At 38.1% G+C, this 26,997-nt stretch overlaps 1 protein-coding gene across 1 annotated transcript in view; it reads left to right on the top strand.

Moving 5' to 3' along the window:
• Positions 1-2,384, top strand: part of ror1 (receptor tyrosine kinase-like orphan receptor 1) — a 335,931-nt gene extending 333,547 nt beyond the window's left edge. Inside the window, exon 12 of the mRNA XM_061975731.2 lies at positions 785-2,384. Coding sequence (XP_061831715.2) covers positions 785-1,469 — 685 coding nt within the window. The 3' untranslated portion in view covers positions 1,470-2,384. The remainder of the gene's footprint in view (positions 1-784) is intronic.
• Positions 2,385-26,997: the final 24,613 nt, after the last annotated feature.

Raw genomic sequence — 26,997 nt, 5'->3', positions numbered from 1 at the left:
GAAGAGTTAGTGCTGCAAGGGGTTCTGGGTATTTGTTCTGTTGTGTTTATGTTGTGTTACGGTGCGGATGTCCTCCCGAAATGTGTTTGTCATTCTTGTTTGGTGTGGGTTCACAGTGTGGCGCATATTTGTAACAGTGTTAAAGTTGTTTATATGGCCACCCTCAGTGTGACCTGTATGGCTGTTGACCAAGTATGCTAGCATTCACTTGTGTGTGTGAAAAGCTGTAGATATTATGTGATTGGGCCGGCATGTCTGGGTGGAAATCGGGAGAAATTCGGGAGAATGGTTGCCCCGAGAGATTTTCAGGGGGGGCACTGAAATTCGGGAGTCTCCCGGGAAAATCAGGAGGGTTGGCAAGTATGACTGGGAGACGCAACTGCTCTGTACTTGTCCCTACGTTCGTGTACCACTCCGTACAGCGGCGTTTTAAAAAGTCATTAATTTTACTTTTTAAAACCGATACCGATCATTTCCAATATTACATTTTAAAGCATTTATCGGCCGATAATATCGACATGCCGATATTATCGGACAACTCTACTTAAAACCTAATAAATGAATTATGAATGAGATGTATGATTGGAGATTACACTAATTTGCTTCATCAGCTATAACACGAAGCGAAAATGTTGGATGTTTAATTGGTATTCATGCCTTGTTTAATAGCATAGAAAATGCTTCAAAATTGCCCCAAGCATCCTTTTTGTCTGATATTGATGCAAATTGACCTTGAGTCTGTGTCCTATATTTGGACTATAAATAATAAATGTTGTTTTTGCAGGTTTTATGGTTTGATGACTGAGTGCTGGCAGGAAGGTCCGTCACGCAGACCTCGCTTCAAGGACCTGCACAGTCGCCTACGAGCCTGGGAGGGCCTGTCGTCTCACGCCAGCTCCAGCACGCCCTCTGGTGGCGGAGGTAACGCCACCACGCAGACCACCTCGCTGAGCGCCAGCCCCGTTAGCAACCTGAGCAACCCTCGCTACGCCACCGCCACGGGGTACCTCTACCCGGCCCAGGCTCTGCCCTCACCAGGGCAGATGGCGCCCATGCCCGCCTGGGCGCCCATGGCGGTGCCCCAAACACACCAGCGCTTCATTCCCGTCAACGGCTACCCCATCCCTCCGGGGTACGCGGCCTTCCCCGCTCACTTCCCTGCCCCGGCGCCGCCCACCCGGGTGATCCAGCAGCATCACCTGCCGCCTCCGAAATCCCGCTCGCCCAGCAGCGCCAGCGGCTCCACCAGCACGGGTCACGTCAGCGGCGTGCCCTCCACCACGGGGTCCAATCACGACGCCAACACGCCACTGTTGTCACACTGCATCATGCCGGGCAACGGCGGAGGCCCTCAGGTGTACGGACAGCTCACCCACAAGATGGCGACACAACTGGACCACACAGCGCTGCTGGCGGCCAATCCTGACGTCATGATGTTTAACGACGGCGTCATCACCGCAGACCTGTAATCCTCGGTCACACTCGGGACCAATTGGAGGAATGTGGCCGCTCAAACAGACCATTTGAAGACCGCCTCATCGCAGTCTTCCCTTTATTCTAACCTTTGTGTAAATACAGTGCATGAGCGAATGGAATATTATATTTTATGATGGTGAAAAAGAAGAAGGTCCGGCCGAGCATACAGAAAGGTGGAGTCAATCAACAACAATTATTTTAAGGAAACTACCTAAAAATGTACTTTGTAAGAACACAATTTATCAACCATATGGAGACTAAAGGAATAGCAGGCTTGACTTTGTGCAGGGTGGAACTCCAAATGTTTCACTGCCTTTGGTACTTTTGATTTTGTTACGCACCTAAACTACACAATGGTACCTCTGAGCCAGGGGTGTCCAAACTATGGCCAGCGGGCCAAGTACGGTCCGCTGGCGTCTTCTGTTCGGCCCGCAAGACGTCACGAGTTCAATAAGAGATATCTTTCTTTTAAATAGCTGACAGTCTGTTTGCTGCAAAGTTGCTGCCCTCTTGTGGAAAATGTGAGTAAATCAGGTCAACGACCACAAATTTTAATTGAAAGTGTACACGGCACAGCATTGACTCATATGACCCAGTCTAAACAACCTTCCCCCACGCGTGGTGCAAACACAGGAAGTCAACACACACGCTCACTGAACTTTGTGGATATCATTAAAAAATGTCCAATCATTATACATAATTCAAAGTTAAATCATTGCCACTACAATGCATGATGGGAATAATGCGAAACACTCTCTCCGCGCGTATTCATGTTTGGCACATTTTATCTGCTTGATATTTTCTAATTGATCACAAAACTTTAAGGAGGTTGTCACGGAAGTAAACAAGGTAGAAGTCAAACTTTCACATACTCTTAATATTCAATTATATGAATCATCAATTATATATCCATTACATTAATAATATATATATGTGTAGTAATTATATATATATATATATATATATATATATATATACATATATATATATATATGTATATATGTATATGTATATATATATATGTATATGTATATATATATGTGTATATATGTATATATCTATGTATATGTATATATATATATATGTATATATATATGTATATATATATATGTATATATATATATATATGTATGTATATATATATATATATGTATATATATATATATATATATATATATATATATGTATGTATATATATATATATATATATATATGTATATATATATATATGTGTATATATATGTATATATATATATATATATATATATATATATATATATATATATATATATATATATATATATATATATATATATATATATGTACCGTATTTTTCGAAGTATAAGTCGCTCCGGAGTATAAGTCGCACCAGCCGAAAATGCATAATAAAGAAGGAAAAAAACATATATAAGTCGCACTGGAGTATAAGTCGCATTTTTTGGGGAAATGTATTTGATAAAAGCCAACACCAAGAATAAACATTTGAAAGGCAATTTAAAGTAAATAAAGAATCGTGAACAACAGGCTGAATAAGTGTACGTTATATGAGGCATAAATAACCAACTGAGAACGTGCCTGGTATGTTAACGTAACATATTATGGTAAGAGTCATTCAAATAACTATAACATATAGAACATGCTATACGTATCTGTCACTCCTAATCGCTAAATCCCATGAAATCTTATACGTCTAGTCTCTTACGTGAATGAGCTGAATAATATTATTTGATATTTTACGGTAATGTGTTAATAATTTCACACAAGTCGCTCCTGAGTATAAGTCGCACCCCCGGCGAAACTATGAAAAAAACTGCGACTTATAGTCCGAAAAATACGGTAGTTACTTTACATGCATTCAACAGCATTTAGCCCAATGCGGCCCCCAAGTCAAAAAGTCTGGACACCCTTCCTCTAAGCAATTTTTCCCATAAAGCAAATCCAAATAATCCGTTCCAGATAACCCAAAATATGACTCCAACACACGTTTTATAGACAATAATTATTGTTTACATGCAGAAAACAAGGTGACATTTCGGCTGCAACGATGAATCGACTAACAAAAAATCTTCGATTTATATTCTGTTGCTTCGATTCATCGTTCAATGAACTAATAAAAAATCATTTTTTATCATTTTATGCACTAGAGGGCGATGGTGTGTGGCGGCGTACTGCAGACATATTTTTATTAGTAAAAATGAATAAAGGTTATGGCAAGCAGAAAAATTATTTTAACAATTTTATAAAAGCCATAAAGTGTTTTATCCGATTATTCGATTAATCGAACAAACTAATCAATAGATTACCCGAATGTTAAAACAATCAATAGCTGCAGTCCTAATTGAAATACGTATAAATCACTAATTAATTGAGTAAATGAACATTTAACATCACTTTTACCTTCAATGAAGAATCTTGTGGGCAATGACGTTGATGAGCAAAAAGGGAAGGGGGAAGCCACTATAGTGTTTCTCACCTTCTTTATTCCAAATCCTGGTACTCGCAACTTTCTTTGGCCCCAAGATGGCTTATTTTGCAGTCGTCCTCAATGAAAAACAGCGACAGAAATTGCTTTGTTCCGGAACTTTGGAATTATACACGGGCAAGAAAACATGTATGCAAACCAGAATCGGATGAAAAGTGGGGCGTACGAAAACCGAGGTACCGGTGTTTCTATTAAATCATCATTTTCACACAAACATGACATCCGAATGTTGTTGTTTTTTTGTTTTTTTATGCATCTTCTAAGACGAGTCAGCAGTTTTGTGTCTGCTGTTCTTTTACTTTGTGTTGAATGGAGTACAGAAAAGAAGAGCAATGACATCATACGTAAAGGTTGCATCATTCGCCGCATGTAGAATCATAGCAAAGGTGTCCAAATGTTCTTTTTTTTTATGCACGATGATACAGGCGTCACTTTGATATTAGTCCCCCTTTTTTAAGAGAAATGATTAAACACGATAAAACTCCATATGCTTACTTGCTACACACATTGGACATCTTTGCCTTGGACTCTCATTCTCAAAGAAAGGAACATTTTGGTTCTGTATATTTTTTTCTAAATTGGATATTATTTGTAGTGTTTTTCCAGTGTTTGACGTATTGAAGGAAGCTTGTATTCATGTCTCCTGGTCTGTTTTGTTAAATTAAACAAACAAAGTGCTACCTTTTTTTTATGATTATTCTTTTTGATTGTTTATAATACCCTTGAATTATTAAGACCTCAGACATTTTCCAAAGAATGACGTTATCGTTTTATATTTAACTAGACTGAAAAGCAAATGTTTGTTGAACATGTCCAAACTGTGCAGCGATTTAAATCCACAAACGGCTTTTTTTCAATCCTCCGATATTCTTGTGATTTATTTTCTATCAATGAATAAGACAAGTTTGAATAAGACAAGAGAAATAATGAGAATCTGCAGGAAAATAAGAGAACTTATGTGTTTGGAAGGGATGGACGACCTGCGACAATCATGTTTTTTCAGTGTTTGTTCTTCGCTGCACGTGTTAAAATCCAACATATCGGGCATTCTCATATCTGTTATAGAAAGTCTATCAGTGTAACTCATACATGATGAAAAGATAATTCTATTAATGTCACTTTTATATTTCTCTCCCCATGCACATGCTTGCATGTGTGAAGTAGTGCAAAAACCACTTGTACGCAACACTGTGAATTTCATCAAATCAAGGTACTTTTTTGTTAGGCCAAACAATCGTTTTGTGCTTTTGTGTGTGTTTTTAACTTTTTTTTTTTAAATTTAAAGCAAACCCTATAGGTATATTTTAATTCATCATTGGCTGCCGTCTAGATGGGGTTTACGTGATATTTGTACCATTTGACCAAGAGAGGCCTTTTCTTTGTATGAATATTTTTGCACAGGTTGTTTTGTATTGCAAAGTCATTTATTAAATAATGTTTGGTTACATTCTAGTTTTAAATGTCATTTTTTTGGTGTGTATTTCTAACAGTGACATTCTTACAGTACATTAAGTTAAAGTTAAAGTACCAATGATTGTCACACACACACTAGCTGTGGCGAAATTATTCTTCATATTCACAGCACTTGACGTTTTACAATTTTTATTTTGTTATACAAAGGGACAAGCGGTAGAAAATGGATGGATGAATGGATATACAGTCAGGATCCAAAACAGAATAAATACTTTTTTTCCCTCAGAACTTCCCCAAATTCCCAAACACATCCATAATGACAACAATAACAACAATATCCATCTATATAAATATGTATATATATATATATATATATATATATATATATATATATATATATATATATATATATATATGTATTCATCCATCCATTTTATTCCGCTTATCCGAGGTCAGGTCGCGGGGGCAGCAGCCTAAGCAGAGAAGCCTATACTTCCCTCTCCCCAGCCACTTAGTCCAGCTCCTCCCGGGGGATCCCGAGGCGTTCCCAGGCTAGCCGGGAGACATAGTCTTCCCAACGTGTCCTGGGTCTTCCCCGTGGCCTCCTGCCGGTCGGACGTGCCTGAAACACCTCCCTAGGGAGGCATTCGGGTGGCATCCTGACCAGATGCCCGAACTACCTCATGTGGCTCCTCTCGATGTGGAGGAGCAGCGGCTTTACTCTGAGTTCCTCCCGGATGACAGAGCTTCTCACCCTATCTCTAAGGGAGAGCCCCGCCACCCGGTGGAGGAAACTCATTTCGGCCGCTTGTACCCGTGATCTTGTCCTTTCGGTCATAACCCAAAGCTCATGACCATAGGTGAGGATGGGAACGTAGATCGACCGGTAAATTGAGAGCTTTGCCTTCCGGCTCAGCTCCTTCTTCACCACAACGGATCGATACAGCGTCCACATTACTGAAGACGCCGCACCGATCCGCCTGTCGACCTCACGATCCACTCTTCCCTCACCCGTGAACAAGACTCCGAGGTACTTGAACTCCTCCACTTGGGGCAGGGTATCCTCCCCAACCTGGAGATGGCACTCGACCCTTTCTCGGGCGAGAACCATGGACTCTGACTTTGAGGTGCTGATTCTCGTCCCAGTCGCTTCACACTCGGCTGCGAACTAATCCAATGAGAGCTGAAGATCCTGGCCAGTTGAATCCATCAGGACCACATCATCTGCAAAAAGCAAATCCGATGACACAACTACAAAGTTGATCATGGAACTGCGGCCTAGGGTGTCCTGGTGCCAAGTGCACATATGGACACCCTTATGTTTGAACATGGTGTTTGTTATTGACAATCTGTGACGAGCACAAAAGTCCAAAAACAAAACACCACTCTGGTTCAGATCCGGGCGGCCATTCTTCCCAATCACGCCTCTCCAGGTTTCACTGTCGTTGCCAACATGAGCGTTGAAGTCCCCCAGTAGAACAAGGGAATCACCCGGGGAAGCACTCTCCAGTACTCCCTCAAGGGAATCCAAAAAGAGTGGGTACTCTGAGCTGCCGTTTGGCGCGTAAGCACAAACAACAGTCAGGACCCGTCCCCCAACCCGAAGGCGGAGGGAAGCTACCCTCTCGTCTACTGGGTTAAAGTCCAACGTGCAGGCTTTGAGCCGGGGGGAAACAAGAATTGCCACCCCAGCCCGTCGCCTCTCATTGCTTGCAACGCCAGAGTGGATGAGAGTCCAGCCCCTCTCAAGAGAAAATCTAGGTCCTCGATTTGTACTTTTCATAAAGGTCTTTGAGCTGCTCTTTGTCTGATCCCTCACCTAGGACCTGTTTGTCTTGGGAGACCCTACCAGGGGGTATAGAAGCCCCCGGACAACATAGCTCCTAGGATCATTGGGACACGCAAACTCCTCTACCACGTTAAGGTGGCAGCTCAGAAAGGAGTAATATATATATATATATATATATATATATATATATATATATATATATATATATATATATATATATATATATATATATATATATATATTAGAGATGTCCAATAATGGCTTTTTTGCCGATATTCCGATATTGTCCAACTCTTAATTACCGATTCCGATATCAACCGATACCGAAATATACAGTCGTGGAATTAACACATTATTATGCCTAATATTGTTGTGATGCCCCGCTGGATGCATTAAACAATGTAACAAGGTTTTCCAAAATAAATCAACTCAAGTTATGGAAAAAAATGCCAACATGGCACTGCCATATTTATTATTGAAGTCACAAAGTGCATTATTTTTTTAACATGCCTCAAAACAGCAGCTTGGAATTTGGGACATGCTCTCCCTGAGACAGCATGAGGAGGTTGAGGTGGGGGGGGGGGGGGGGTGTATATTGTAGCGTCCCGGAAAAGTTAGTGCTGCAAGGGGTTCTGGATATTTGTTCTGTTGTGTTTGTGTTGTGTTACGGTGCGGATGTTCTCCCGAAATGTGTTTGTCATTCTTGTTTGGTGTGGGTTCACAGTGTGGCGCATATTTGTAACGGTGTTAAAGTTGTTTATACGGCCACCCTCAGTGTGACCTGTATGTCTGTTGACCAAGTATGCCTTGCATTCACTTGTGTGTGTGAAAAGCCGTAGATATTATGTGATTGGGCCGGCACGCAAAGGAAGTGCTTTTAAGGTTTATTGGCGCTCTGTACTTCTCCCTACGTCCGTGTACACAGCGGCGTTTTAAAAAGTCATAAAATTTACTTTTTGAAACCGATACCGATAATTGTGAAACCAATCATTTCCGATATTACATTTCAAAGTAATATCGGCAGTCCGATATTATCGTACATCCCTAATATGTATATGTATATATATATATACATATATATATATATATATATATATATATATATATATACACACATATATATATATATATATATATATATATACATATATGTATATATATACATATATGTATATATATACATATATATATATATATACATATATGTATATATATACATATATATATATACATATATATATATATATATATATATATATATATGTATGTATATATATACATATATATATATATATATATATATATATGTATGTATATATATATACATATATATATGTATGTATATATATATATATATATATATATATATATATTATAGATACATATATATATATATATATATATATATATATATATATATATATTATAGATACATATATTATTGTCACAGCTTGTGCCTTATTTTGAGTTTGTCTGCATTTTCCTGTTTGATGATTTAGTTCCGGTCTAGCGCTCTTATTTTTTATTTTTTTCCTGTTTTAGTTAGTTCTTCCTGAAGTGACTTGACTCCTGCCTCAAAGCGCTGTTGTGTCCACCTGAGTTGAGTTAGTAATCATCAGCCTCTTCTCAGCGCTGGAGAATTGACTGCTGTGGCACGATGTTCGTTCTTTTCACGTCTCACCGTAAGTGTCGTCTTGTTTTGAGTTTTTCTGTATAGTCTTTTGTGCGCTCCTAATCGCACTAGTGTTCTGTGTTTGTGTACAGTTTGACTACAGGTGTTATTAAATATTCTTTTACCTGCAAGCTGCATTCGTGCATAGAAGTTACATCTCAAAATCACAACGACCGCCAACATGCAAGGCCGCAAATGTGACAATTACATACATTTTATAGATACATATATTATGTGTATGTTGTATATACTGTATAAATTATATGAAATGTATTTAATATTATATACAGTATATGATGTAGCGGCTGGCTACGAGGTATTAGCCAATGACTTTGGCTGGGGGGCGGGACTTCCGGGGAGACATAGGGAAGTGACGTTGAGGATAGGAAGTGGGGTTCGAGTATTGCCGGGAAAAGAGGGGAGACTAATGGCGTCACATTGGGGTTGTGTGGTTGAATCGCATCTTGTGCAATAATGACAAAGAAGTTGTATGAGCCTAAATTCCTGGGAATTTTACAATGTGTTTTTATTTTGATTATGGGTTCTGTTCTGAGGAAATAAATATATGATATATATTTTAATGATTTGTATATAGATAGATAAATACAAATAAAGCATATAATATGTCATATAGCCATCCATCCATTTTCTACCGCTTGTCCCTTTTGGGGTCGCGGGGGGTGCTGGAGCCTATCTCAGCTGCATTCGGGCAGAAGGCGGGGTACACCCTGGATAAGTCGCCACCTCATCGCAGGGCCAACACTGATAGACAGACAACATTCACACTGACGTTCACACACTAGGGCAGTGGTTCTTAACCTTGTTGGAGGTACCGAACCCCACCAGTTTCATATGCGCATTCACCCAACCCTTCTTCAGTGAAAAACAATAATAAAACATTCTTAATTTAATCGTAATTTATAAATATTAATCATGAAATGGTTATTATATTAAAGAAATACTAATAAATATATATTTTACAAACAGAAAGTTACAGGAATGTACACATGATCCCATGTTTACATCTCATTGTGCAACATGTGAATGTTTTAGTGGGAACTAAATGCGATATCTGAAAGGGGTATAAATTATTTCCAAAGCAGGAACCCCACCCAGACAAACAATACAAGGACACAGCTCATGAAAAACAATATTTTTGTTATTGTCATTGTAAGTGGGCCAAAACACTTATATTAGAAAATAATCTCATGAAAATAGCTACTGTCATTTGGTTATAATAATAATAATAAAACATTGAACTTGTTATTTAGTCAGGTTTGGGACTGGTGTGCTGCTGGTGTGGCCACAGTGCATGTGCACGTCTGACGTCGCTCACATGTGCTCCACTGAATGCTCAAAGAGTTTTTGCATTTGCTCACGCTTATGGAAAATTAGAAAGAACATTGTTTGGTGGTATCCATAATACGCCGATAGGGAGAAGTTTTTATTTACACGATGAGTCGGGTGTGTCTTGACCTCCGCGGCGGAGGCTCCGGCGACCCCTAAGGTTCGATCGGACCCAGGTTAAGAACCATTGCACTAGAGCCAATTTAGTGTTGCCAATCAACCTATCCCCAGGTGCGTGTCTTTGGAGGTGGGAGGAAGCCGGAGTACCCGGGGAGAACATGCAAATTCCACACAAAGATCCCGAGATTGAACTCAGGACCTTCGAATTGCCTATGTCATATATATATATAAATGTATATGTATGTATATATATTGAAATGTATATATGTGTGTGTATATATATATATATATATATATATATATATATATATATATATATATATTAATTACTGTTTGTAATGTGATTATGGGGTTTTGTTGAGAGTTCTGAGGGAAAAAATATACGTGTGTGTGTGTATGTGTATATATATATATATATATATATATATATGTGTGTGTGTGTGTGTGTGTGTGTATATATATATATATATATATATTTGTGTATATATATGTGTATATATATATATATATATATATATATATGTGTATATATATATATATATATATATATATGTGTATATATATATATATATGTGTATATATATATATATATATATATATATATATATATATTTATATATATGTGTATATATATACATCATTTTTGCCCTCGGAAGTCTGTACCCAACACCCATAATCACAAGATAAAAAAATATATACTTATAGATTTTTTTTTTTCATTTACATTTGTTTTGTTCTCTTTCAATTTTATTGTCTGGTTTCAAGAAGCGTGAGCAGGCAACAATTGCTACTTATTCACAGTTCAAGGTACCTTAATTAAAATGAATAAATGAAGTGTTGTAAAATTGTTAAATGATATCAGTAGGACATTGATTAAAAAATATTTTACTATTAACTTTGGGGACAAAAATCTTGTCAAAAATACTAAGTGTTGTGTTTACAGTACAAATAATAAACAAATGAATTCCATATTGGAATGCAGCTGAGATAGGCTCAAGCACCCCCTGCGACCCCGAAAGGGACAAGCGGTAAAAAATGGATGGGTTTAATGAGGCTGTTACGTATAACATGGTGTATAGTGAACTCTACTATGCTGTTAGCGGTGTTGGCCACTAGGCGGCAGCAACATTTAACCTTCCACCGGTTCCTGTGTCAGTAGTGCAGTACTAAAAACGACCAGCAGATGCCACTTTTGAGCTATGTGGCTTGTCTGACTGTCAGCCGGTAATAACATCTCGACTTCGGCCTATAAAGGAAACGTGACACTTGGATTGTGTTCATGTGTGTGTATTGTATGCACTTTAGATGAACTTGTGCGTCGCACTTTATTGAAATAAGTATGACAGGTGCCACTTTAAATACCGCCATTGTGGATATTGAAGTAAACTCTTAGTGTACAGCAGGGATGTCTGTCCTGTCTGTCTTGCTCCAAACTCTTGTTTTTAAGCAAAGTGAGTAAACCGAGGACGACCACTCCCTCTCCACCAATGATAGTCCAGCCCAGAGGGGTTTTTGTTCAACGGCCCTACTTAGCCTCCTTTGATTGATAGATTGATTGATTGAGACTTTTATTAGTAGGTTGCACAGTGAAGTACATATTCCGTACAATTGACCACTAAATGGTAACACCCGAATAAGTTTTTCAACTTGTTTAAGTCGGGGTCCACTTAAATTGATTCATGATACAGATATATACTATCATCATAATACAGTCATCACACAAGATAATCATCAAGGTGTATACATTGAATTATTTACATTATTTACAATTCGGAGTGTGGGGGGCGGGGGGTTTAGGTTTGGTTGTTATCATCAGTCAACAATTGAGAACAGATAAATGGACATTGAAACAGTGTAGGTCTGACTTGGTAGGATATGGACAGCAAGTAGTGGACATAGAGAGAGAGAGAGAGATCAGAAGGTATAAGAAAAGTATCTACATTTGATTGTTTACATTTGATTATTAACAATCCGGGGAGGGTGTTAGTTTAGGGTTGAAGTTGCCTGGAGGTGTACTTTTATTGCGGTTTTGAAGGAGGATAGAGATGCCCTTTCTTTGATACCTGTTGGGAGTGCATTCCACATTGATGTGGCATAGAAAGAGAATGAGTTAAGACCTTTGTTAGATCGGAATCTGGGTTCAACGTGGTTAATGGAGCTCCCCCTGGTGTTGTGGTTATGGCGGTCATTTATGTTAAGGAAGTAGTTTGACATGTACTTCGGCGAGGATGTCATGGACTATGGTGGATGTGAGTTGAAGAAGAGGAGAGATACAGGAAGACAATGGCAGCCAATGGAGAGTTCCAGTAAAGTGCATTGACTGCTGAGGATTAGGAAGCGTCAAAGAAGGATCAATGGCGGGAAACACTTTGGCGTCAAGTCCTGAAGGAGAGAACCAGAACAGTTTGATGGTGCAATGCGCAGATGAGATGTTCATTTTGAAATCAGGCTGCGTCTTCGTCCGCCGAGAGGATCAGAAACACTTGGGAATGTTCTGACTTTTGAAGTGTGATTATTGGAGACATTGTAATTCTATCAGGCAAATTCATGCAATATTGATGATGACATTACAGCTGATTGCTTTGGAAAGTAGAGACGACACAACACATGTTTATTCAGTTTCACACAGCAACCAGGAGTCAAATGGAAACTGATTTTTTATGAACTTATTGTTTGCCGCATGCTAAAATCTGGGAAATGATCTACTTTATCATTTTGTAATAAATATGGCAGGAGAATATCTGACCATCAGGAATATGTAACAAGATGTGTATCATTAATTCTGCTTCTACAAAGATGATAAAGCTCACTTCTGATTTACACCAGGGGTGTCCAAACACGGCCCACGGGCCATGTCCGGGCATCTCGTAATATTTGATTACATAAAAACAAATACACTGTGTAAGTATGTATTGCTAGCCACTGAGCATGTGTATTATATCATCTTTACAAGAGCATTATCCATTTATATGGAACATTCCGAAAAACATTTTCCTCCTATGGTGCAATTGAATAAAAACCAACACATGTCGACACACGTGCCACACATTGTCACATGCCCACTAAACTATGTGGACTTTTGTTTAAATAACGTCTACATGATTCAAGCCTACACCCATCTACAAACCCCGTTTCCATATGAGTTGGGAAATTGTGTTAGATGTAAATATAAACGGAATACATCCATTCATCCATCCATTTGCTACCGCTTATTCCCTTCGGGGTCGCGGGGGGCGCTGGAGCCTATCTCAGCTACAATCGGGCGGAAGGCGGGGTACACCCTGGACAAGTCGCCACCTCATCACAGGGCCAACACAGATAGACAGATAACATTCACACTCACATTCACGCACTAGGTCCAATTTAGTGTTGCCAATCAACCTATCCCCAGGTGCATGTCTTTGGAGGTGGGAGGAAGCCAGAGTACAATGATTTGCAAATCATTTTCAACCCATATTCAGTTGAATATGCTACAAAGACAACATATTTGATGTTTAAACCGATAAAAAACATTTTTTTTGCAAATAATCATTAACTTTAGAATTTGATGCCAGCAACATGTGACAAAGTAGTTGGGAAAGGTGGCAATAAATACTGTTAAAGTTGAGGAATGCTCATCAAACACTTATTTGGAACATCCCACAGGTGTGCAGGTTAATTGGGAACAGGTGGGTGCCATGATTGGGTATAAAAGTAGATTCCATGAAAGGCTCAGTCATTCACAAACAAGGATGGGGCGAGGGTCACCACTTTGTCAACAAATGCGTGAGCAAATTGTTGAACAGTTTAAGAAAAACCTTTCTCAACCAGCTATTGCAAGGAATTTAGGGATTTCACCATCTACGGTCCGTAATATCATCAAAGGGTTCAGAGAATCTGGAGAAATCACTGCACGTAAGCAGCTAAGCCTGTGACCTTTGATCCCTCAGGCTGTACTGCATCAACAAGCGACATCAGTGTGTAAAGGATATCACCACATGGGCTCAGGAACACTTCAGAAACCCACTGTCAGTAACTACAGTTGGTCGCTACATCTGTAAGTGCAAGTTAAAACTCTCCTATGCAAGGCGAAAACTGTTTATCAGCAACACCCAGAAACGCTGTCGGCTTCGCTGGGCCTGAGCTCATCTAAGATGGACTGATACAAAGTGGAAAAGTGTTCTGTGGTCTGACGAGTCCACATTTCCAATTGATTTTGGAAACTGTGGACGTCGTGTCCTCCGGACCAAAGAGGAAAAGAACCATCCGGATTGTTATAGGCGCAAAGTTGAAAAGCCAGCATCTGTGATGGTATGGGGGTGTATTAGTGCCCAAGGCATGGGTAACTTACACATCTGTGAAGGCACCATTAATGCTGAAAGGTACATACAGGTTTTGGAGCAACATATGTTGCCATCCAAGCAACGTTACCATGGACGCCCCTGCTTATTTCAGCAAGACAATGCCAAGCCACATGTTACATCAATGTGGCTTCATAGTAAAAGAGTGCGGGTACTAGACTGGCCTGCCTGTAGTCCAGACCTGTCTCCTATTGAAAATGTGTGGCGCATTATGAAGACTAAAATACCACAACGGAGACCCCCGGACTGTTGAACAACTTAAGCTGTACATCAAGCAAGAATGGGAAAGAATTCCACCTGAGAAGCTTAAAAAATGTGTCTCCTCAGTTCCCAAATGTTTACTGAGTGTTGTTAAAAGGAAAGGCCATGTAACACAGTGGTGAACATGCCATTTCCCAACTACTTTGGCACGTGTTGCAGCCATGAAATTCTACGTTAATTATTTGCAAAAAAAAATAAAGTTTATGAGTTTGAACATCAAATATCTTGTCTTTGTAGTGCATTCAATGGAATATGGGTTCAAAAGGATTTGCAAATCATTGTATTCCGTTTATATTTACATCTAACACAATTTCCCAACTCATATGGAAACGGGATTTGTAATTCCACCACAAAGCATGATTGGTAAAATGCATAACTCTCTCCACACTTCCCCATTTTTGTTTCATTGTATCTGCCGTCAGGGAAGTAAACTAGGTAAAAGTCAAGCCTATATTCTTAATATTCTGTGTGTGTGTGTGTGTGTGTATGTGTGTGTGTGTGTGTGTGTGTGTGTGTGTGTGTGTGTGTGTGTGTGTGTGTGTGTGTGTGTGTGTGTGTGTGTGTGTGTGTGTGTGTGTGTGTGTGTGTGTGTGTGTGTGTGTGAGAGACAGCGTAGTGGGGATTTTGCCTCAAATTCGACCTGATGGCAGGTTGTACTGTATTTTTTGCATGTGTATCATGTTTGGGAAACGTTCCTCTTCAATTTGGTATAAAACTAAAATATGCAATTTCGGGGGAAATTGCGTGCGAGTTCTGTAATGCACAACCTAACAAAAATGCTAACGTTAGCATTTTGACAATTGGCATGTGTCAAGTAGCAAGTTATATGATTCTGAGGTGCACGTCTGCAAAATTAGCTTAAAAAGTTAGCATGCTAACATTAGCATGTGTGTCACGTTAAAAGAGGCAGAATATGAATAAGTAGAAGGAATAACAAACAAAGTATTATACACCAAAAATGTGTGTGTGAATAATTTTCAGCATTTACACAATCACTTAATCATCACGTGTGTAAACAGCTGTTAACTATCAGCACGCGCGCACACACTCTTGCAGTTCAGCACAGTGATTTGGAATAAACGGAGAAACAGATTTTGTTATTAGTTACGTCAGTTGTCGGCTCATGATGGCAATCTGTCAAAGTTTAGTCATTGAATGAATATTTTACCATAAAAACAGGACTCCAAATTCTTAGTCGCTTCTACGGAAATACTTTGTTAAATTGTATTTATTATGCTGTCACTGGGTGACAGGGTGAGTCAATAATGCAAAATTCCCTGTCAGCACTCCCTTGATTGCATCACCTGTAGGTGACCTGGTGTACAGAGCTAATTGGCCATGCTAATTAAAGGTGCGCAAGTCTTTTGTTTCACTTTATTCGAGATATCGAGGTGTCATGGCGGTATGATAAAATATCTTTTTAATGTATTGTTTGTATTTTGCCAACATGGTTTTGGTTGTGTAATGTTGTAAAAGAGGAAGATGATCCCATATTGTAACTTGGACAATGACGTACAGAACAGGGGAGTTACTTTATTTTTAGTTTTAGTTTTAAGCGATTATTTTTTTTTAACAAAACCTTTCCATCATCCAGCTCTTGATTTAAAGTGGCAGAATAAACACAGCAGGTGTTACCTTATTAAACTTAATGTTCATAAATGATATGAAAGCATGTGTTAATCACAAATATTATTAATTTACATAACACATAAACCTTAGGCTTAGGTCAGGCTGATTAAAAAGAGATGTACTAACCAAATATACTGCATAAGAAGGGACTCAAATAACCGATGAAAAATACATTTCCATACAATTATGTTGCGCTAAAATAAACTAAAGTAAAAATGAATGTTTTAACTAAAGTGTCAATTAAAAAAAAAAGTGCTCATGTACAATAAATACAGATTCACCACTTAAGTCACAATGTTTGCACTTAAGAAACATCTCTGACTTTGGCTGCAGGCTTCTTTTGTCGGTTTGATATTGTCATTACTGCCACAAGTGGTGGAAAAGTGAATTACAACTGAGCAGCTCTGTGGCCCAGACAGACCTCAGCTGAGAAACCGATATTTTGGCTGCCCAACACTAAAACAATGTTTTATAGTAAATGAAAATTTTTACATAACTTGTAAAGTATTACATACATTATTTCTTAATCTATAATTAAATTAATATTAAATATATTTGAAGTACATTGTTGTTGTTTTATGCGCACACTTCTCGAGCCAAATCTACTTCTGGTCGCCAAGAGTAATTCAGTTAACCCTTGTTTATTGCTGTTAATTTGTTCCGGGCTTAGCCGTGGTAAATTAGTATGCATTATCATAAATGGAATATTTTCATAGCTTGAGCAGAAAATCGTGTTTACAGTTTTTGGTATTAAGAAAGCCCTCTGGTATGTATATGGCTGGCTCTGTTTTTGATTGTGTCACATTTTGATTAATGTCTATGTAAACTCACTGTACTTATTTGAACAGCTTCTATACATTTAGCACTTTGTTTTTTGCGTATAGTACTGTATTTTCAGGGCTCTAGAGCGCACAAACATTTAAGCCGCCCCCACCAAATTTTAGAAGAAATACATATTTTTACAGGTATTAGCCACACTGGACTATTTGTCGCAGATATATACGTTGTTTATTTACACAAAGATTTTGTAAATGTTTATTTACATATCTTAGTTGTTTTTAAATGGTGTCTGTAAAACGGCTGATTAAACAAAACGAAAGTCATCATTATGGACCCACTCGCTGCGGAAGCTAGCTCTCCAATCAGCTAAACCCCGTTTCCTTCGCCGTGAGAGCCGAACTTGACGTTTTGGTGAATTCATGAAACGGAAACAATTAAAAAAGAGTGCCATTGTTAGTTAATAATACTAACATAGACACTCGTAAATGTGTTAACATTAGCCGAGATTATCGGCCGATAAATGCTTTAAAAGGTAAAATCGGAAATGATCGGTTTCGGTTTCAAAAAGTAAAATTTATGACTTTTTAAAACGCCGCTGTGTACACGGATGTAGGGGAAAGTACAGAGCGCCAATAAACCTTAAAGGCACTGCCTTTGTGTGCCGGCTCAATCACATAGTACCTACGGCTTTTTACACACACACAAGTGATTGCAAGGCATACTTGGTCAATAGCCATACAGGTCACACTGAGGGTGGCCGTATAAACAACTTTAACACTGTTACAAATATGCGCCACACTGAACCCACCCCAAACAAGAATGACAAACATATTTCGGGAGAACATCCGCACCGCAACACAACATAAACACAACAGAACAAATACCCAGAACCCCTTGCAGCACTAACTCTTACGGGACGCTACAATATACACCCCCCGCTACCCTCTACCCGCCCCCCACCTCAACCTCCTCATGCTCTCTCAAAGAGAGCATGTCCCAAATTCCAAGCTGCTGTTTTGAGGCATGTTAAAAAAAATAATGCACTTCGTGACTTCAATAATAAATATAGCAGTGCCATGTTGGCATTTTTTTCCATAACTTGAGTTGATTTATTTTGGAAAACCTTGTTACATTGTTTAATGCATTCTGCGGGGCATCACAACAAAATTAGGCATCATGATGTGTTAATTCCACGACTGTATATATCGGTATCGGTTGATATCGGAATCGGTAATTAAGAGTTGGACAATATCGGATATCGGCAAAAAAGCCATTATCGGACATCTCTAGTTAACATATTTGCTAATGCTAACAACGCCAGCTAGATTACATTATGATGGCATGTATAAATAAATATGCATGAAAACACCCCTACAGACATTACACATGGGACGGTTTAATAAGTATGAATTGTTTTAGTTTTATTGTAAAACTTACAAGTGTGATGAATGAAGAATCCATACGAGTAGACATTTTTATAATAAATATTGACAAGATGGAACAGGATATACTTCTGATTCAAGGCCTGAAGCAAGAAGTACATTTTCAACCCACAGCAGCTGCAGTGAGCAACCATAACACACATTTTCAATGTCTGTGGAGGGTTTGAAAACTATTTGTTGTGGCGCAGTGGAAGAGTGGCCGTGCGCGACCCGAGGGTCCCTGGTTCAATCCCCACCTAGTACCAACCTCGTCATGTCCGTTGTGTCCTGAGCAAGACACTTCACCCTTGCTCCTGATGGGTGCTGGTTAGCGCCTTGCATGGCAGCTCCCTCCATCAGTGTGTGAATGTGTGTGTGAATGGGTAAATGTGGAAGTAGTGTCAAAGCGCTTTGAGTACCTTGAAGGTAGAAAAGCGCTATACAAGTACAACCCATTTATCATTTAATACAAAACATTATCGCAGAGAGAAGAAAAATGTATTAGTTAGCTGCACCTTTTTAGAAGCCGCAAAGTTCAAAACATAGGAAAAAAGTAGTAGTTTATAGTCCGTAATATGTGGTATTTTTTTAACTAATTGTTTTGATTGGGTTTGATTAGCGTTTATTTTGTGTTTTGTGTTTTTGCTGCAGTGTTTACTAGAGCTGCGAATCTTTGGGTGTCCCACGATTCGTATCAATATCGATTCTTGGGGTCACGATTCGATTATAAATCGCTTTTTTCGATTCTACGCGATTCTCGATTCAAAAACGATATTTTTCCGATTCAAAACAATTCTCTATTCATTCAATACATAGTATTTCAGCAGGATCTACCCCAGTCTGCTGACATGCAAGCAGAGTAGTAGATTTTTGTAAAAAGCTTTTATAATTGTAAAGGACAATGTTTTATCAACTGATTGCAATAATGTAAACTTGTTTTAACTATTAAATGAACCAAAAATATGACTTATTTTATCTTTTTGAAAATATTGGACACAGTGTGTTGTCAAGCTTATGAGATGTGATGCAAGTGTAAGCCACTGTGACACTATTGTTCTTTTTTTTTCTTTTTTTTTCTTTATAAATGTCTAATGATAATGTCAATGAGGGATTTTTAATCACTGCTATGTTGAAATTGTTACTAATATTGATACTGTTGATAATATTAATTTTTGTTTCACTACTTTTGGATTGTTCTGTGTCGTGTTTGTCTCCTCTCAATTGCTCTGTTTATTGCTGTCGGGTTTTGGAATTGGATTGCATTGTTATGGTATTGCTTTGTATTATTTTGTTGATTGATTAATAAAAATAAAATAAAAATAAAAATAAATTAAAAAAAATAAAATAAAAATCGATTTTTGAAAAATGAGAATCGATACTGAATCGTACAACGTGAGAATCGCGATTTGAATTCAAATCGATTTTTTCCCACACCCTTAGTGTTTACTGTTATTTTTCTACTCTTGTTTAAATAATAAATATGTATTTTTGTAGAACTATTTGCCCTTCCCTTTGTCTTAATGTGTTAGAATGACCTGGTATTTATGTGTTAGGAGACATCCTAGATCTACAAACCAATTGTTTCTTATAAACCACAAATAGTAACCTGGTGGAAGTCATTGGTGTTTTTATCTAATATCTCAAGTTAGGCTTGTTACAAATAATATATTTAACTGTTTGACCGCTGTTTGCCCGCTCTCTTCTTGACAGAACATAAAAGATGGTAGATGTGCAGCAGAGCAGAAAGTTAATCTACATTCCTTCACTCTGTTCATGCTCCACAGGTTCAAAATCCCATGATCCCTCCTAAACTAGCAGGATAATAACAATGCTCCATTTGTAAAAAGACACAGAAACGGTAACTATCTGTGTTCTGGTTTATTTGTTTGGAAATGTTACTATAGAGAACATCACATGGTTACATTTGCACCATTTTTAACATGTCCGAAAAGAAGTGGGAAGAAGCAGAGCTTTTCTGATCCTACTCCTTATAAATATATTTCATGTGTTGATACAAGTTATATTTCCTTTTGCTTATGTTTTTATTTTTTAAAGTTTGTTTACTTCCTGTGTTTAAGTGCCACCCTTTCCTTCTATAATTCAAGAAAAAAGAATAGAAAGTGTATCACTGGATGGACAAATCACTGGACGAGGGTTGACTTTTAGTGGTTAGCACGTCTGCCTGGAGGTCAGGAGCTATGGAGTCAAAATTACGTGGGAACGTCTTTGTATGGATTGTGCATGTTCTTCCTGGGTTTTCTCTCAGAACTGCGAATTCCTTCCACATCCTGAAAGCATGCATGTTAGATTTATTGGAAATATTCTTAATTTATCTTTATAGACTTTATAACTTAACTTAATAAAAAAAAATTTTTTTAAAGTTTCAATGGTTAGTTTTTAATTTAAAAAAAAATCATATAAAAATTGTAATAAAACAAATATATTCAAAATAATGTAAAAAGTTAATTAAAACAATTTTTTATGTTTTTCATATAAAATTAAATACAATTATAGATCAAACAAATGAAGAGTTAAAGGTTAATTGGAGACTTTTCTTTTCGGTTATATTTTCAAATAATACATACATTAGGAAGTGTAATAGAACATGTTCTTTTATAAAATGTTGAAACTTTTTAATGCAAACATTGAAAAAAATTTAAACGATTAATTGAACGCCATGACATTATTTTTCGTGTATTTGTGTGTATATATATATATGTATGTATGTGTATGTGTGTATATATATATATATATATATATATATATATATATATATATATATACAGGTAAAAGCCAGTAAATTAGAATATTTTGAAAAACTTGATTTATTTCAGTAATTGCATTCAAAAGGTGTAACTTGTACATTATATTTATTCATTGCACACAGACTGATGCATTCAAATGTTTATTTCATTTAATTTTGATGATTTGAAGTGGCAACAACTGAAAATCCAAAATTCCGTGTGTCACAAAATTAGAATATTACTTAAGGCTAATACAAAAAAGTGATTTTTAGAAATGTTGGCCAACTGAAAAGTATGAAAATGAAAAATATGAGCATGTACAATACTCAATACTTGGTTGGAGCTCCTTTTGCCTCAATTACTGCGTTAATGCGGCGTGGCATGGAGTCGATGAGTTTCTGGCACTGCTCAGGTGTTATGAGAGCCCAGGTTGCTCTGATAGTGGCCTTCAACTCTTCTGCGTTTTTGGGTCTGGCATTCTGCATCTTCCTTTTCACAATACCCCACAGATTTTCTATGGGGCTAAGGTCAGGGGAGTTAGCGGGCCAATTTAGAACAGAAATACCATGGTCCGTAAACCAGGCACGGGTAGATTTTGCGCTGTGTGCAGGCGCCAAGTCCTGTTGGAACTTGAAATCTCCATCTCCATAGAGCAGGTCAGCAGCAGGAAGCATGAAGTGCTCTAAAACTTGCTGGTAGACGGCTGCGTTGACCCTGGATCTCAGGAAACAGAGTGGACCGACACCAGCAGATGACATGGCACCCCAAACCATCACTGATGGTAGAAACTTTACACTAGACTTCAGGCAACGTGGATCCTGTGCCTCTCCTGTCTTCCTCCAGACTCTGGGACCTCGATTTCCAAAAAGAAATGCAAACCAAACCAACCCAAACCATCAGTGATGGTTTGGGGTGCCATGTCATCTGCTGGTGTCGGTCCACTCTGTTTCCTGAGATCCAGGGTCAACGCAGCCGTCTACCAGCAAGTTTTAGAGCACTTCATGCTTCCTGCTGATGACCTGCTCTATGGAGATGGAGATTTCAAGTTCCAACAGGACTTGGCGCCTGCACACAGCGCAAAATCTACCCGTGCCTGGTTTACGGACCATGGTATTTCTGTTCTAAATTGGCCCGCCAACTCCCCTGACCTTAGCCCCATAGAAAATCTGTGGGGTATTGTGAAAAGGAAGATGCAGAATGCCAGACCCAAAAACGCAGAAGAGTTGAAGGCCACTATCAGAGCAACCTGGGCTCTCATAACACCTGAGCAGTGCCAGAAACTCATCGACTCCATGCCACGCCGCATTAACGCAGTAATTGAGGCAAAAGGAGCTCCAACCAAGTATTGAGTATTGTACATGCTCATATTTTTCATTTTCATACTTTTCAGTTGGCCAACATTTCTAAAAATCCCTTTTTTGTATTAGCCTTAAGTAATATTCTAATTTTGTGACACACGGAATTTTGGATTTTCATTTGTTGCCACTTCAAATCATCAAAATTAAATGAAATAAACATTTGAATGCATCAGTCTGTGTGCAATGAATAAATATAATGTACAAGTTACACCTTTTGAATGCAATTACTGAAATAAATCAAGTTTTTCAAAATATTCTAATTTACTGGCTTTTACCTGTGTATATATAATTCAGTTTTTTTCCCCCCTGTCCAGCTACTCAGGCAAATCATATAGTTGATGTAGATGCCCATATCGGCTGTACAGATTTACTTTACAAAAGAGAAGTGTGACATACTTCTCTTGTTGCCTTATTTGACTTTATTAAATGGATTTATATTTAATGTTTGGCGCAGTAGGGGATAGATGGAGGGAAAAAAGGAAGACAGAGGGGGAAATTGCCAGGACAAGAAGAGGATAAGACAGACAACAACAATAATAACCAACAGAACAGCATTAGCAAATAGGATATGTACATATATGATACGAAAAGTGATAGCAAAGAAGCAGTTAGTGAAGTAAATAACAACACAGAAATGACAATGAACATTATTACACTACACATGGAGTCTTATACAATGAGCTAGTATGTTACAACTGCAAACACTGATTAAAAAGTAAACAAGAACAATCTTGTAATCCAGTCACACTCTAGTATTCATGTTAGAATGATACAAAAGCTTGCAGCTACGTGACAGCTCAATCCAACCAACAGGCTCCCTCTTCTACTCAGTAGAAGTTGTAAGTACACAGGAACATATGTACAGAGCTGATAGAGGTGGAGAAATGGAGAAGTTCGTAATAGGAATGGGGAAAAAAGAGTCAGCAGCATATTCAAAATGATACATAAGTAAATAAATATCAAGTTTTTCATTCAATTTGGGGGGGTTGTGATCTTTTGTTAGAGGTGTCATGTCAGAAAATTGTTGAGAAGCACTGCAATAAATTTGGATTTTTATCAATGACGCATTTGAAAAGCAAATGGCATTTGAAAGTATGTCAAGATACCATGAATGCAAGGTACAGTTCTTCTGAACACCAGGTAAACAATTCAACAGCATGATACTCAAGTGAATATGCATCAAAGTATGCAGCAGTGGTGTATAAATAGGCCCAGGATTAAGGACCTAAATAGCCTGCAGCAGGGACCACACAAGCAGGAATGGTGCCCCTTCAAGGCACATCGTTTGTTTTATAAACGGCACGTGTTACTATCAGAATGACAATTGTGTTAATAATACCATGATGCTTGGTTTGACTCATAAATAAACATTTATTACTTTACTATGAATGAACATTTATTACTTGATTATGAATAGCTAATGCAACAACATTTCGTTCTTATATGTACTGTAAAGTTCAAATTTGAATGACAAAGAAAGTCTAAGTTTTAATAAACATTTATTGAGATAAGTGCTCACATCAAGGCAAGATCTTTTTATCATTGTTTGCAGTTTGCACTTACATGCCTCATTTTAATACATAACAAGAGAGGAATAATTTGAAACAGCTCTTTTCCCCAATCAAATAAAAATGTATATCCCTGCTGTATAAACTGTATTCATCTCCATGAAGTAAGTTCATGAATGAGGTTCTCTTACAAACATCGCCATAACAGAGCCCTCCCTCATTATCCCCCCAGCCTTCACTTCTTCCTTCTCTCCTCCACCCTGCCTTGCCTCTCTCTGCCTGCGCTCGCTCACACAGGCTCAGCCTCTCCATCTATAATCCATCCATCTTTACAGAGGAATGGCGGTCTAATGCTTTCCATCTGTGTGAATCAGTTGTGGGGCTCCAAGCGTAAGACCTGCCATTCTTTATTCACTCCCCCTTTCCACTTCAACCTCCTTCCAAAAAGACTTCCAATCTGGTTCCACTCAGCCCTTGAAGATTTGAAGATCTTTCTCCATGCTGGGGCCCCTCATGGCCCGAGGCTGTCTAGGGAGGTTAGTTCTCGGTCCCTGGATCTGAGCACCCTCCACATTCTGGGCCATTGTTAGATGAGGGAATAGGCCAATTAATCACATACCTGCAGGATCTCCATACACTTGTGAGACATGGCATACAGAACAAATGAAGAATGATACTTTTAAATACCAACTATATTTGTTTTTGTCATACTTGCCAACCTTGAGACCTTCAAATTCGGGACATTGGAGGGGGGCCGGTGTTTGGTAGTAGCAGGGGTGTATATTTTAGCCCGGAAGAGTTAGGAATACAAGGGATTCTGGGTATTTGTTCTGTTGTGTTACGGTGCGGATGTTCTCCCGAAATGTGTTTGTCATTCTTGTTTGGTGTGGGTTCACAGTGTGGCGCATATTTGTAACAGTGTTAAAGTTGTTTCTACGCCCACCCTCAGTGTGACCTGTATGGCTGTTGATCAAGTATGTCTTGCAGTCACTTTCGTGTGTATGCAGAAGCCTCATACAACCTGTGACTGGGCCGGCACGCTGTTTGTATGGTGAAAAAGCGGACGCTAAAGGCAGTGCCATCACGGCACGTCCTTAATATTGTTGTTCGGGTGAAAATCGGGAAAATGGTTGCCCCGGGAGATTTTAGGGAGGGGCACTGAAATTCGGGAGTCTCCCGGAAAAATCGGGAGGTTTAGCAAGTATGGTTTTTGTTGATTCATGCATTACAGGCCTTTTACCTACTCAGTATGTACCAAACATCCATAACTTATTGAGTACTGTAAATTACGACTGCTTATTGGCTTTCTTATTTTCATATTTTCTTCTTGTTGGTTGTAGATTTACGTTAAAAATAAGTGACTAATGATGCATCAATCGATCGGCCACTAATCAGTATCAAAGACGCCCACTCAAATTAACACTCAATTAGTTATCTTACTGTAGATTTCAATCACATTCAATAATTATGTCTAATCTACTTATACTATAGTTTAACTGTAGGATAAACCTAGTCTTGATGTGAAAACATGTATTAATCACAAAGATTATAATCAAGGCTTAGGTCAGGCTGATTACAAAAATAAATACTGATTAAATATACTGCTAAAGTAGGGACTCATAAAAAACTGATGACATTTTCTTTACATCCAATTATCCAGTGCTAAAATAAATAAAATCCATCCATTCATCCATTTTCTACGGCTTATCTCTTTTGAACCAAATTAATAATAAATAACAATTAGTATGTTTCTTAACTAAACTGTCAAAAGTCGAGCGCAAATTAAAATAGTCACGATGTTTGCGCTTAAGAAGCTTCTTTATGACTTTAGCGCCAGACTTCTTTTGTCTTCTTGAATTTGTCATTACTGCCACAAGTGGTGGAAAAGTGTATTACACTTGTGTACTGCTGCGGCCCATACGGACCAAAGCTGAGAAACAGACATTTTCTGGCGGCCCCTAAATGTCGTCTTCTAGAGGAGGCTGCCACTCCCGAACTGATTTTTACTCCTCGTCACTGGAGGACAATGCTAAACATGTTACGCACCAAGAGCAAGCCAGGAGCGAGCATGCTAATAGCTAAGTTAGCTAGAAACAATACCAATAAGTGCTTACTAAACTTGAAACCAAATGATTTAAATGAGTAGTAGAGGGTAGTTTTTGCTTTTGTTTTTGTTATTGTGTATTATTGACTTTGTTTTACTCAAAACATTGTATGTAGTAAAAAAAAGTATAAGGAACTAGTTTAGATATTATGTTGATTTTAAACTGTCAATATTAGTCACCATAAATACATTTAGAAATGTACAGTTGATACACGTGATCGGTAGGGATGTCCGATAATGGCTTTTTGCCGATATCCGATATTCCGATATTGTCCAACTCTTTAATTACCGATACCAATATCAACCGATATATGCAGTCGTGGAATTAACACATTATGCCTAATTTGGACAACCAGGTATGGTGAAGATAAGGTACTGTTTAAAAAAATTAATAAAATAAGATCAATAAATTAAAAACATTTTCTTGAATAAAAAAGAAAGTAAAACAATATAAAAACAGTTACATAGAAACTAGCAATTAATGAAAATGAGTAAAATTAACTGTTAAAGGTTAGTACTATTAGTGGACCCGCAGCACGCACAATAATGTGTG

This window comes from Nerophis lumbriciformis, linkage group LG14, assembly GCF_033978685.3.
Source record: "Nerophis lumbriciformis linkage group LG14, RoL_Nlum_v2.1, whole genome shotgun sequence".
NCBI classification, from domain to species: domain Eukaryota; kingdom Metazoa; phylum Chordata; class Actinopteri; order Syngnathiformes; family Syngnathidae; genus Nerophis; species Nerophis lumbriciformis.
The sequence above is the reverse complement of the archived record's forward strand: the minus strand, read 5'-3'. Positions and strand labels throughout refer to the sequence as shown.